Source organism: Callithrix jacchus, chromosome 5 (assembly GCF_049354715.1).
Source record: "Callithrix jacchus isolate 240 chromosome 5, calJac240_pri, whole genome shotgun sequence".
Taxonomy (NCBI): Eukaryota; Metazoa; Chordata; class Mammalia; order Primates; family Cebidae; genus Callithrix; species Callithrix jacchus.
The window spans coordinates 148,304,023-148,316,338 of NC_133506.1; the positions used below are offsets into that span (position 1 = coordinate 148,304,023).

General features: G+C 38.0%; 1 protein-coding gene across 7 annotated transcripts in view; it reads left to right on the plus strand.

The window, feature by feature from the left end:
• MTUS2 (microtubule associated scaffold protein 2) overlaps positions 1–12,316 on the plus strand; it is a 744,933-nt gene that overhangs the window by 334,964 nt on the left and 397,653 nt on the right. For 5 of the 7 annotated variants that reach the window (XM_078375228.1, XM_078375229.1, XM_054256733.2 and 2 more), the window contains one exon: positions 7,587–7,784. In XM_078375228.1, coding sequence (XP_078231354.1) covers positions 7,587–7,784 — 198 coding nt within the window. The remainder of the gene's footprint in view (positions 1–7,586; positions 7,785–12,316) is intronic. The other 2 variants (XM_035303356.3, XM_078375230.1) reach the window with 1 other exon arrangement.

Below are 12,316 nucleotides of genomic sequence, written 5' to 3' on the forward strand. Positions count from 1 at the left end.
TGTTGTATAAATTCTGTTAGTAAAGTTTGGATTTCAAGTAAATTTTGGGTTCAACTGTGGCCTCTGTTTCAGTTTTTTGTTTCCTGTGCCATATCTGGTTTCTTTCTCCATCTCTTTCTCTTTCCTTCCACCTGCTTTTAAAAAAATTGTTATTGTTACTGAACATTCTCTCTACTTTGCTTAGATTTATAAATTCCTTCCTCCAGAGAGGTTCAAATCAGTACTGTCAGAGTTAGGGGCCTCTTCCATGCAATGGTTATTCATTTATTCATGAGACAGAGCCTTGCTCTGTCACCCAAGTGGGAGTGCTTGAACCCCTCCTGGGTTCAAGCAATTCTCCTGTCTCAGCCTCCCTAGTAGCTGGGATTACAGACAATGTGCCACCACACCCGGCTACTTTTTGTATTTTTAGTAGAGATAGGGTTTTACCATGTTAACCAGGCTGGTCTTGAACTCCTGACCTCAGGTGATCTGACCCCTCAGCCTCTCAAAGTACTGGGATTACAGGTGTGAGTCACTGTGCCCAGCCCGAGCTTTCTTAATTCTTTCTGATCTTTAAATGTTTAATAGAATTCGCTAATGACATCTGTGCCTGGGGTTTTCTTTGTGAGATCTTTTTATTCTAATTCAGCCTCTCTTTTAAGTACATTTAGATTTTCAGTTTCTTCTTGATTCATCTTTTATAGTTTGTGTTTCTGTGGAATTTGTCCATTTCACCGGGTTGTCTCATTTGTTGAAATGCAGTTCTTCAAAGTACAGTATTCCCATATGATCCTGCAAAGTAAGCGGTGATATTCCCTTTTATTCCTGTTAGTAATTCAAGCCTTCTGTTTTTCTTGGCCAGTCCAGCTAAAGATTTGTCAAATTTATTGATAATTCAAAGAACTAAGCTTTTGTTTTCATTGGCTTTCTCTCTTGTTTTTCTATTCTCTGTTTCATTTATTTTCACTGTAATCTTTATTATTTCTTTTCTTCTAAGAATTGCTTTAGTTGCTTCCCATAAGCCTTGGTATGTCATTCATTTTTATTCATCTTAGTATTTTCTAATCCCCTTTGCAGTTTCTTCTTTGACCCAGTGGTTACTTAAGTATGTTCATATATTTGAGAATTCCCCAAATTTCCTTGTTACTGATTTTTAATTTCCTTCTATTATGACCATAGAACATACTTTGTATCATTTCATTCCTGTTTAATTTATGAATGCTTGTGTTATGGCCTAAAGTATAGTTTATCCTGGAGAATATTCTATGTGCACTTGGGAAATTGTGTATTCTGCTGCGCTTGGGTGAAATGTTTTATAGAGGTCTATTAGGTTTAGTTGCTTTATAGTGTTTAGATCTATTTTTTTATTGATCTTCTGCCTCATTGTTCTATTATTAAAAGTAAGGTATTGAAGTTTCCAACTATTATTTCGAATTATTTCTCCTGTTAATTCTATTCATTTATGCTTAATATAATTTGGGTATCTGTTGCTAGGTGCATATACACTTGTAATAATTGTATCTTGAATACAATAATGCATTGACCTTTTCATCCTTATGAACTATCCTACATCTCTTTTTTTAAAACCTACTTTATCTGATACAAGGACGGTCACCCAAGCTTTCGGATGGTTGCTCTTTGCATGGCATATCTTTTTACATCCTCCTACTTTTAACCTATTTATGTATTTGCCCCTAAGTTGTCTCCTATAGACAGCATGAATCATTAAAAAAAATTCAGTCTGACAATCTTTGCTTTATGATTGGATTAATTCATCCTCACTGAATGCTACTATTAGTATAGTTATAGTTACATGTGCCATTTGACTTTTTGTTTTCTGTATGTCATATGTCTTATTTTGATTATCTGCTCCTTATTGGTGCTTTATTTTACATTGTGCATATTTTCTAGTGTAGTGTGTTAATTTCTTTGGTATTTTTTTCCACTATTTTTTTTTGTGTTATTTTCTTATTGTTTGTGGTAGGGCTCACCATATACCATCTCAACTTACCAGAGTCTACTTAAGATTTATACTAACATTAGTAAGATACAGAAATGTTATTCCTATGTAACTCTGTTCCCTCTTCTCCCTCTTTTGTGCTATTATTCTCACATGTATTACATCTGTGTATGTTGCAAACCCAGTGAGAGATATTTTTTGGTTATTCATATAATTTTATGTCTTTTAAAGAAGGAGAGAAATTTATTATTTTTATAATTTGTCATATTAACCTTCTTATTTACTATTTTGGATTTTCTTCATTTCCTCCTGTGACTTTGAGTTACCATATGGTGTCATTTCCATACTATAATATAGCTTTGCCCCCACCACCTCCTCTGTGCTGTTACTGTTAAATATTGTGTTTCAATATATTATAGGCCTAGCAATATGGTTATAGACCTATTGTTTTATACAGTTGCATTTTAAGTTAGTTATGAGAAGAAATATACATAATTATTTTTACCAGTGCCCTTTCCTGTTTTGTGTGGATATATCATGTGATATCACTTAGTTTCAGCCTGAAGGACTTCCTTTAATATTTCTCATCAGGTGGGTCTATAAGCAACAAATCTCCTAGTTTTTGTTTATCTGATGATAATGTCTTTATTTTGGCTTAAATTGTTGAAAGATAGTTTTGCTGGAAATGAGATTCTGGATTGACAATTGTTTTTCCCCTCCAGCAGTTAGAGTATGTCATCTCACTAACTTGTAGCCTGCATTGTTTCTGATAAGACTTTAGCTGTTAAGCTATTGATTTACTTGTACATGATGAGTCATTCTTTTCTTTCTGCTTTCAAGATTTTCTCTTTATACACTTCTTACTATGGTGTGTCTAGATGTGGATCTCTTTCCATTTACCTTATTTGGGTTCCCTGTAGCTTCTGATGTATGCATTAATCATTTCAATAAATTTTGGAAGATTTGGACTATTTGAATTTTTTTTGTTTCTATCTCTGTTTTTTTCCTTCTGAAACATTCATTCTTTGTATGTTGTTGCACTTAATGATGTTTCACATTTCTCTGAGGCTCTGCCTATTTTTCTTCATTTCTTTCCACTGTGTTCCTTGGATTATATAATACCTATTGATCTTCAAGTTCACTGGTTTTTTTTCCTGTGACTTCAAATCTATTGTGTAGACCCTTTAGTTATTTTGCTTTGTTTTTTTTTTTGTTGTTGTTGTTGTTTTTGAGATGGAGTCTTGCTGTGTTGCCACCAGCCTGGAGTACAGTGGCATAATCTTGGCTTGGTGCAATTTCTGCCTCCTGGGTTCAAGCGATTCTCCTGCCTCAGTCTCCCGAGTAGCTGGGACTACAGGCACACTCACCAGCACACCAAGCTAATTTTTGTATTTTTGGTAGAGACGGGATTTCACCATGTTGGCCAGGATGGTCTTGATCTCTTGATCTTGTGATCTGCCAGCCTCAGCCTCCCAAAGTGCTGGGGTTATAGGTGTGAGCCACAGCACCCGACCTATTTTGCTTTTTAACACCAAATATTCCATTTGGTTTTTGTAATTTCTCTCTCTTTATTATTTTCTGTTTGATGAAACATTGTCATCATAGCTTCTTTACTTATTTAAGAATAGTTTCCTTAGTTATTTTATTATAATACCTCTTTTGAAGTTTTTGAATGCTGGGTCCTTTTATAGGCAGTTTCTGTTTCCTGCTTTTTTCTAATATATAAATCACCCTTTTCTGTATGGTTTTGTTTTGAGCGTCTCATTTTATTTCTGTTGTAATGCAACTTTTAGATAATTACTGTAGCACCCTTGGCTACTAATTACCTCTCTTCCTCTCTGGGGCTTATTTGCTTATTTATTTGTTTAGCAACTTGGTTGATCTACTTTAGTGAAGCCTATTTCCCTTGCATTGTGAATTCACTGATATCACTCCACAGAAGGTACAGCCTTGGGCGTGTACATTGACAATGTTTTTGGAGGACTGTCTTTTTCTGATCTGTGTTAGTCTTCCTCCCTTTGGTATCACATTCAGCTGTCAGGTTCTACTAATTACTGACTGATTGCTCTATAATTTTCTACAGTGTCCTGGGGCATACATGATTCCACAGTCTGATCCAGTTAATTTCAAGCTCCTTCTCAAGGGTAGTTTTTTCTTTGTTTCTTTGTTTTTGTTTTCACTGGAGAATTTTACTAGACATTTAAAGATTTAGGACCAATTCTATGCAGTAGATTTCTTCAGATTTTTCTATGTAGACAATTACGTCACCTGCAAACAGAGACAGCTTTGCTTTTTTCTTCCCGTTCTATATCCTTTTCTTGCCTTATTGCATGACTAGAACTTCCAGCACTACATTGAGTTAAGAGTGGGAAGATTAGACATCGTTGCTTTGTTACCAATCTCAAGGGAAAGCATTCAACCTTTCTCCATTAAGTCTGATATGGTTTGGCTGTGTCCCCACCTAAATCTCATCTTGAATTGTAGCTCCCATAATTCCCATGTGTTGTGGGAGGGACCCCACAGTCCTTGTGGCTGGAAGTCTGAGATCAGGGTTGCAGACCACCGTCTTCTCATTATACCTTCACATGGTGGAAACAGAGGGAGCTAGCTCTGCAGCTTCTTTTCATATGGGCACTTGGGCTCTAATCCCATTCACAAGGGCTTCATTCTTGTAACCTAATTACCCCTAAAGGCCCCACCTCTAAATACCACCACATTGCACGTTACGATTTAAACCTGTGATTTGGGGGGGATGGCAGGGAGGGACCTTCAGTTCATAACACTGGACTTGTTTGAGAAATAGTAAGGACTATATAATTTTATAAGGATGTCCCTCTTAGGAGAAACTAAGATTAAGATACATTCAGCCAGAACAGCTGAATGCAGTTATTTCACAGGGTGAGTTGGCATATTCTGTTGAAGTTTTCAAAGATCCAGGGACCACCTGAATCAGAATCACTGAGGTGATTTTTAAAAAATCAGACTTTTGAGCTCTACTCCAGACTAGATCTCATGCAGAGACTAGTAGAGATATTTGACTTATACTGTGGGCTAAATTAGTGTAGTAAAAGCCTGGCTAATGTAAACTTCAACTAAATATTTATTGAATGATACATTGTAGAAACCATTGTGCTAGGAGCTGGTGGTATAAAAAGAATAAGACTTGCTTCTGCAAACCCTGTAGGCATGTATACTACTCATGAGATTAATCTGCTAGAAGGAAAGACCATTATATAGTAACTTAATGTATGATAAAGCTACCATTAAATTTGCAAAAATTGTATGTACAGAGAGTTGAGGGCAAGTATACTTCTGCAAGTCATCTAAACACACACACACAGACACACACACACATGCACACACGAACACAGCCCATATGTGTCTTTATTAAAGTAAAGATCGAGAGTATGGGAAAGGGAAACCTAGAAAACAATTTAGAGACTGGCTTCCTGTGTATCTGGGATCCTGTGCTGCTTGTCCTCCTCCTTTCTGCACGTTCCACTGCTACTTTTCTACTGAGGAAATCCATAATAATGGAATATAAGTAAGTGTAGATAAGATAAATTTCTTTTTGAACATGTTCAGTGGCTTGTCTTATGTAATGATTTAACAAACTAGGTTTTCATTCTTCACTGAATATTAATGCTTACTGCATGCCTAGGTACTCTGTTAGAAATTCTGACTTTAACTTTTTTTTCCCCAAAATACAGTTTGTTTTTCAGAAAAATTATTTTCTTCACATTCTCCTCACTTGCTTTTGCATAAAGTTAATTATTGATTAACCGGGCTAGAAAGGAGGTTATAGATAACTTAGTATCAAAATATAATGAAATTTGAGTGTATTGTTGAAATTAAATCTGATGTTTAGCAACTCTCTTCCTGTTCTAAAGACATCATTCAAAATCTGTTTGGTGTAAACTCACTGTGAAAGTGATGTATATTTAGGGATATTTTCACTGTTCTGGGGACGTCACCTAAAAGTATTCAAAATAATATGAGAACAACAAGGTGAAGTCATTAAACATGGCATAAATTGCTGATTTAAATGGGCCATTCCCAGTTGTTAGACAGCATTGTTTCTACTTTTTCATAGTTGAGGGTTTTGTTTTGTTTTATTTTTTTGGTATGTGTGTGTTTTCTCAAGCACAAGAACAGGCTTGAGTTGGGAATATTTGCAGCCCCAGCTCCTTGCTTCTTTTTCCTTTTGCAATCACTGGATTCCTCCCCATCGTAATCCTGACTAAGGCATCAGGAACCCACAGCTGTGCAGCTTCTGCCTTCATCTGGACTCACAGCTCTCCATAGCCTCACTTTTAGGGGAGCAGCTGGCAGAGGAAGAGGTAATTTTCTGTGCACCATTTAGATCCAGCATATCATCTATTGCTGCTCTCTGTATTTTCACACCTAGATGCTTTATAATATGTGGTTTCTTCATGGGTTTTTTTTTTTTAACAAATGGATCATTTAATCTGAAATCTGGTTTAATCTGAAACCTGATTAATATTTTACTGGATAATAAAGAGTTGACTAGCATAAGAACACCACTGAATTGTCACTATATGAGCACTCATGGTAAATATGCCTGAAGTGAAAGTTGTTAAAGGAATCAGTAAGGACAGTTACACAGCATGTTGGGAAGCTTGGGCCTTTTATATTTCCTATCAAAGAGCATTTGTATGGTGACAATATTCTGATTCTCCCTGGAGCTGGGAGCCTTCTCATAGTTTTGTGATAATCATCGCAGTTGCTATTGCTGGAGCCTGGCTCAGACTTAGTGATGCTGAGATGCTAGATTTATAACTTGATGGTTTATTATTTCAAAACCAGCTGACTTTGCACATATCTGGGAACTAATTTTGAAGTTTGGACTAACATAACAGATAGTGGAAAAAGGAGAAAAGGAATCTAATATCAGTTTGAGCACATATCAAGCTCCTGTGGTACAAGCAGTAATATTTATATTAGATTTGCAAAGTCAGTGTTATTCCCAGTCTTTACATGAAAGGAAACTGTGGCTCTAAGTGTTAGGATGAGTGTTAGGACACGTGTTAGGCTTGAAGTTCCACAGCTCGTCACTGGGAGACCTCACATTCCAGCCTGGCTGCTTCTGCAGTCCACACTGTCTCCTCCTCATTCCTGCAGCCAAAAGAAAGTACAAATTTTTTGTACATGTTGCTTATAAGACTTACTACAAACTGCTTAAAATTACTAGTAAATATTCACCACAGTGGTTCTTTGCCCGTTGTATGTCAAAATGTAAGGTGTATCTCAATTTTAACAAATCTAGGATAACTTGCAACAGTAAGTATTCACTTTCATTCATTGTCCTAAGCACTTGATACCTTTTCTTATGGCCTTAAAATAAAGTTATTTGTCTTCCTCCTCTCGTAGGCCTAAATAGACAGTAAACTTGTCCAGGCTGCGGCTGCACCTCCTTCTCTTTGAGTTCTCTGAGGCACCTGACCTACAATATAAGGGGCCTATCTCTTCCAAAGTCTGTTTTAAATATATTGAATCAAACCCTGCAAGAATAATTTTAGTCTGCTTATGATAGAGCTGGGTTAGAATTCACAATCTGTGGCATTCTTTATCTCATTGTGAACTGAGAATAATTTTTTTTTTTTTTAATTTGGGTTTGTTTTAGCAGATTTAAAGAAAGCTTCCAGTTCAAATGCTGCAAAATCCAATCTCCCGAAATCTGGTCTCCGTCCTCCCGGATACTCGCGTCTCCCAGCAGCCAAGCTGGCGGCGTTTGGCTTTGTACGGAGCTCCAGTGTCTCCTCAGTCTCCAGCACCCAGTCCACGGACAGTGCACAGCCAGAGCAGAGCCGGCCAGCCACCCGTAAGTGGGGTGGGGCAGGGTGGGGCACCTGCACTGAATTAAAACCAGCGCGCCTGTGTAACTGCGTGTCATTTTCTTTGCATGGTAAGTTAAGAATTCGGATCACCTCCTTTAGCTTCCCGTTGTTTTATTCACCGACTGAAGAAAAACAGCCTATTTGACACAGTCAGTTATCGGGAGTTAGTGTGCCAGGAAAAACGATTGTAAAGCTCCTCTTAGGATGTGGGAAATGACTTATCCAGGGACAGATTCCAGCATCCCTTTGCTTTGCAGATCTAGGTAGGGAGTCAAAGAAAGATGCAAGAAAGGTGTTACTACATTGTGCTGTCATAAAACATACTAGATATTTAATATTAGCTGAAAGAATCATTTAGTCACCTGATTACCAACAGTGCCTTCACGCTGCCAGAGCAGTTGACCGGATATCTGAAAGTTAACCAAATGATGTTAAAAGTAGCAAAGCACTGCCGAGCTTCTTCAGGTCTCGCCCCATTCGCTGAGATGTTGCTGTTCCAGGCCCATTTCCTGAGACTGGTGGTGTAGACTGTATTTTAAAGTATGAATTAATAACCTGCAGAGCACATTACAACAGCCACTGTCCCTGAGGAAGAGCTGCAGGCTGCCCATTCAGCTGTGCCTTTGATGACCAGACCCCATCTCAGTCTCCGCTTGAAAGCCAGTGTTATTGGATGGGAAACCATGACATCTCAGATGTTGGTTTCCAAGACCTTGCCAGAGGCCCAGGAAAGTCTTAAAGGTTTCCATGTAGAGAGCTGTTCTGAAGGGGGTATAGAAGTTGAATCAAGTTGGAATAATAAGAAAGAGAGAGAGAAAGACAGAGAGGGAGGGAGGGAAGGAAGAAGAGAGGGAGGGAAGGAAGAAATGGAGGGAGGGGGAGGGAGGGAGAGAGAACAAGAGAGAGAGAGATCAAGAGAGATCAATTGATTGATTCATTATTTTGAATTTCTTCTCCAAGCTTCTTCATTCTCTGTTCTTTCTTGTGTTTACAGAGATGATGTGTGAAACATTTACATAGTTCTAATGTTTGGTCTACCTAGTTAAGTAATACGTTACATTTCCCTTTGTCTTGATGTGTCTGTAAGCAGTTCTTAAGGATGTTTTCTTTGCCCTGCTGGTTCTTTCACACAGGATACCTTTAAGGAATATCACTGTATTGATTACATCATTACACAGTAGTAATCTCAAAATCTGAAACATGAATTTAATGAAGAACTGTTCACAAATGTATAATTCATGTTTTTATATATGCATGTGCATATTAGCAGTCTGGTGATTTTAAACTACAAAAGAAGCTATTTATCATCATTTTTATTAATAAAATTCCCGATGACATGTTTCTCTCTTAGAGAAAATATGAAGGAAAAACTTCTCATATAGTATATATCTTTCCAAAAAAGGAGTTAAGATTTTGGTGTCTTAAAAAAAGATAACCTCAAGGCAAGATGAGCCATGGCCCCATGACAACAGCTTTTGCTGACAGAGACCTGACAGGTATCGACAGAATAATTGCAGGTGGCTTAGGGCATTTCTTCTCACCTCTGCTTCAAAGGATGCTGGAGAAGGATCCCTGAGAACCCAGGGGATAAGAGCTGTGTGTGCCAGAGAAAATAACTCCCAGTTAAAAGACTTTATATTAAAAGTGACATTTTTAAATGAATGTCATCCAGAATTGTTTTCTATTTTTAAAATCGTGTGTTAGAATTAATTTTAATTATCTGCTACCTACTATGTATACAATTTTTACTTCACCGATAAATCACAGAAAAACCTCCCATTCATTTGATTTGATGTCTAAGTGCTACTAATCATTATACCTATGCTTGTTATTAGGTGTAATATCGAGAAACATTTTGTTTCTGTTCTTTAGTGAAGAGATGATGCTTTGATTAGAGGGAATAAATAAAACATGAAGCTCTTGAGAGAGCTGAAAGTCCTTAGATCATATCCTAGGAGCAAAGCTTTGCTGGTTCAGCTCATGGAAACAGCCAATGTGGTAACCGAATTGGTTCCTTTTTTTTTCTTGGAGAGCTGGTCTTTTTGCAGACACTATTTTCACATAGGCTTCATTTAAGGAATTCTGTAATTAGGGATTATGTCATGGCACAGTAGATGTTTTAAAATCTGAAACATGAGCATGGTAAGGATCTATAGTCACACAGTGCTTAATGACGAGGATATGTTCTCAGAAATGTGTTGTTAGGCAATGTTGTCGATGTGCACACATCATAGCATAACCTGCACAAACCTGGATGAGGTAGCCTGCTACATACCCAGGTGATATGGTATAGCCTTGGCTGCTCGGCTACAAACCTGTAGAGCATTTACTGTACTAAGTACTGTAGGCAGTTATAACACAATAGTATAGTATGTAACAATATCTAAACATAGAAAAGGTAGAGTAACACTGTGGTTTAAAAACTATAAATGCTGTTCCTGTATAGAGCACTTAAGCATGAATGAAGCTTGCAGGAGTGGAAGGTGCTCTGGGTGAGTCAGAGAATGAGTGGCGAGTGAATATGAAGGTCTAGGACATTATTGTACACCTTTGTATGATGGCAGTATGTGGGTTTATTTACACCAGCAACACCACAAATGTGAGTAATGTATTGTGCTACGACATTATGATGGCCAAGACATCACGAGGCAATAGGAACTTTTCAACCTATTTATCATCTTACAGGATCACTGTCGTACATGTGTTCTGTTGTTGGCTGAAGTGTCGTTATGTGGTCCATAACGGTATTTGCAAATGTATAATTCATATTTGTAGGTGCTGGTGCATATTAACAGTCTAAACAATGTCCACACTGACTGTGGCATGCTATACTGGGATACTTTTAAGTGGTTCATTATGAATTTATGAGTGTTTCCTAGGCTAGCCTGGCTCTACTGGGACTCTTCCTTGCTGTTTTCCTGGGTCCTGAGGGGCAGGTGATGATGAGTGTGGAAACGGGAGCCCCTTGCATCCCCCTGGACATGAGATGGCAGGACCATCTGGGGGCTCAGCTGTTCCATGTGGAGTCCCCATCTACCCTGGACCCAGGCTCCAGGCCATTAGGCCAACCCCATTGAGCAGAGGCTTTCTAAGTCAGGTGCCCTTCTATGTCTTTTTACCTTTGCCACAAGATTCTGGCAAATGAGACAGGCACAGGGAAATGAATTCTGTTCATAAGTCCTTAGAAGTTGAAGGTATCTTACCATCCATTTTACCATCCGTTTTATAGCTGAGCAAACTGAGATCAGGTTGACTTGCCCTGGGTCCTGGGTTGGTGTTCTTTCTTTTCTATTTCCTTCTTAAAGCTGCCATGTAGAAAGAAGGAAGACATATACATGATTTGAATATCTTTTCTGTCTATTAGGAAAGCAAATCATAGAGTCAGAGCTGACTTGAGAGACCCCTAAGGCTTCCCAGGTTGCCATTCAGCGCCTGCGGGAACACTCTGAGTGCTAGAGAGGATTCTACTTCACACAGAAGCCACCTCTGAGGCTGGGCCGCTCTCATTAGGAAGTGCTCTATATGAGTTCAGGCTGCCTCCTTGTAATCTGCAAGGAGTAGCCACAGTTCCTGCAGGTTCACACAGCATCTGCATGTGTATTGTGCTTCCAGGATAGCCCCAGGCACCTCCCTTCACTCCCTTACCAGTTCATCACATGAAGATTATGAGGTTGGCCCATTTAGGGCCTTGAGTAAAACTACAGATTATATTAGTGACCCATAGATTTTTCAGAATAATATTTAAATTGAAGGAAGGAACATAATTTTCTAACTTAGAACTTAAGCGTAAACTTAACATCCTAAGTCTGACCCAGGGTGTGGCTCCTTGGTTTTTATACAATGTTCAGAGATGAAAAAAGATTCCCAAGTATACTTTAGGTGATAGAAACTTACTGATAAAAATAATGACTGTACTGTAGAATTTAGCATTGGAAACATACTATTGCCTAAAGTATACAGGTTTGTATTCCAAATCAGAAAATCTGAAGTTTGAAATGCTCCAAAATATAAAATTTTTTGAACACTGACATGATGCTCAAGGGAAATAGTCATTGGAGCATTTTGGATTTTGGATTTTTGGGTTTTTGGATTTGAGATGCTTAACTGGTTTCATAAAAATATTCCAAGATCTGAAGAATTCCCAAATTCAAAACAATTCTGGTCCCAAGAATTTTGGATAAGGGATGCTCAACCTGTACTTGGTCATCATATTAATCCGTAATTAGGTATAGACTCGATTTCCCCAGTGGATAGGCAGATGTGACTGAAAGTCAAAATCTCTAGGGACATGTGTAGAGGGAAAATAGAATGACTTAGGTTTCATAAATTAATCATTAATGAAAATCGTATCAGCCAAGGACAGAATAATTTATGTGAAAGATTCTATGTCATTATGTATTCTGAATAGCACTTCATTTACTGGGTGCCCAAGAAACAGAAAATACCTATCAGAGAAGTACATGAAGAATATGATATTTGCAGCTTCCCTTTCCAATGTCTTCTCTTCTTCCTCTCT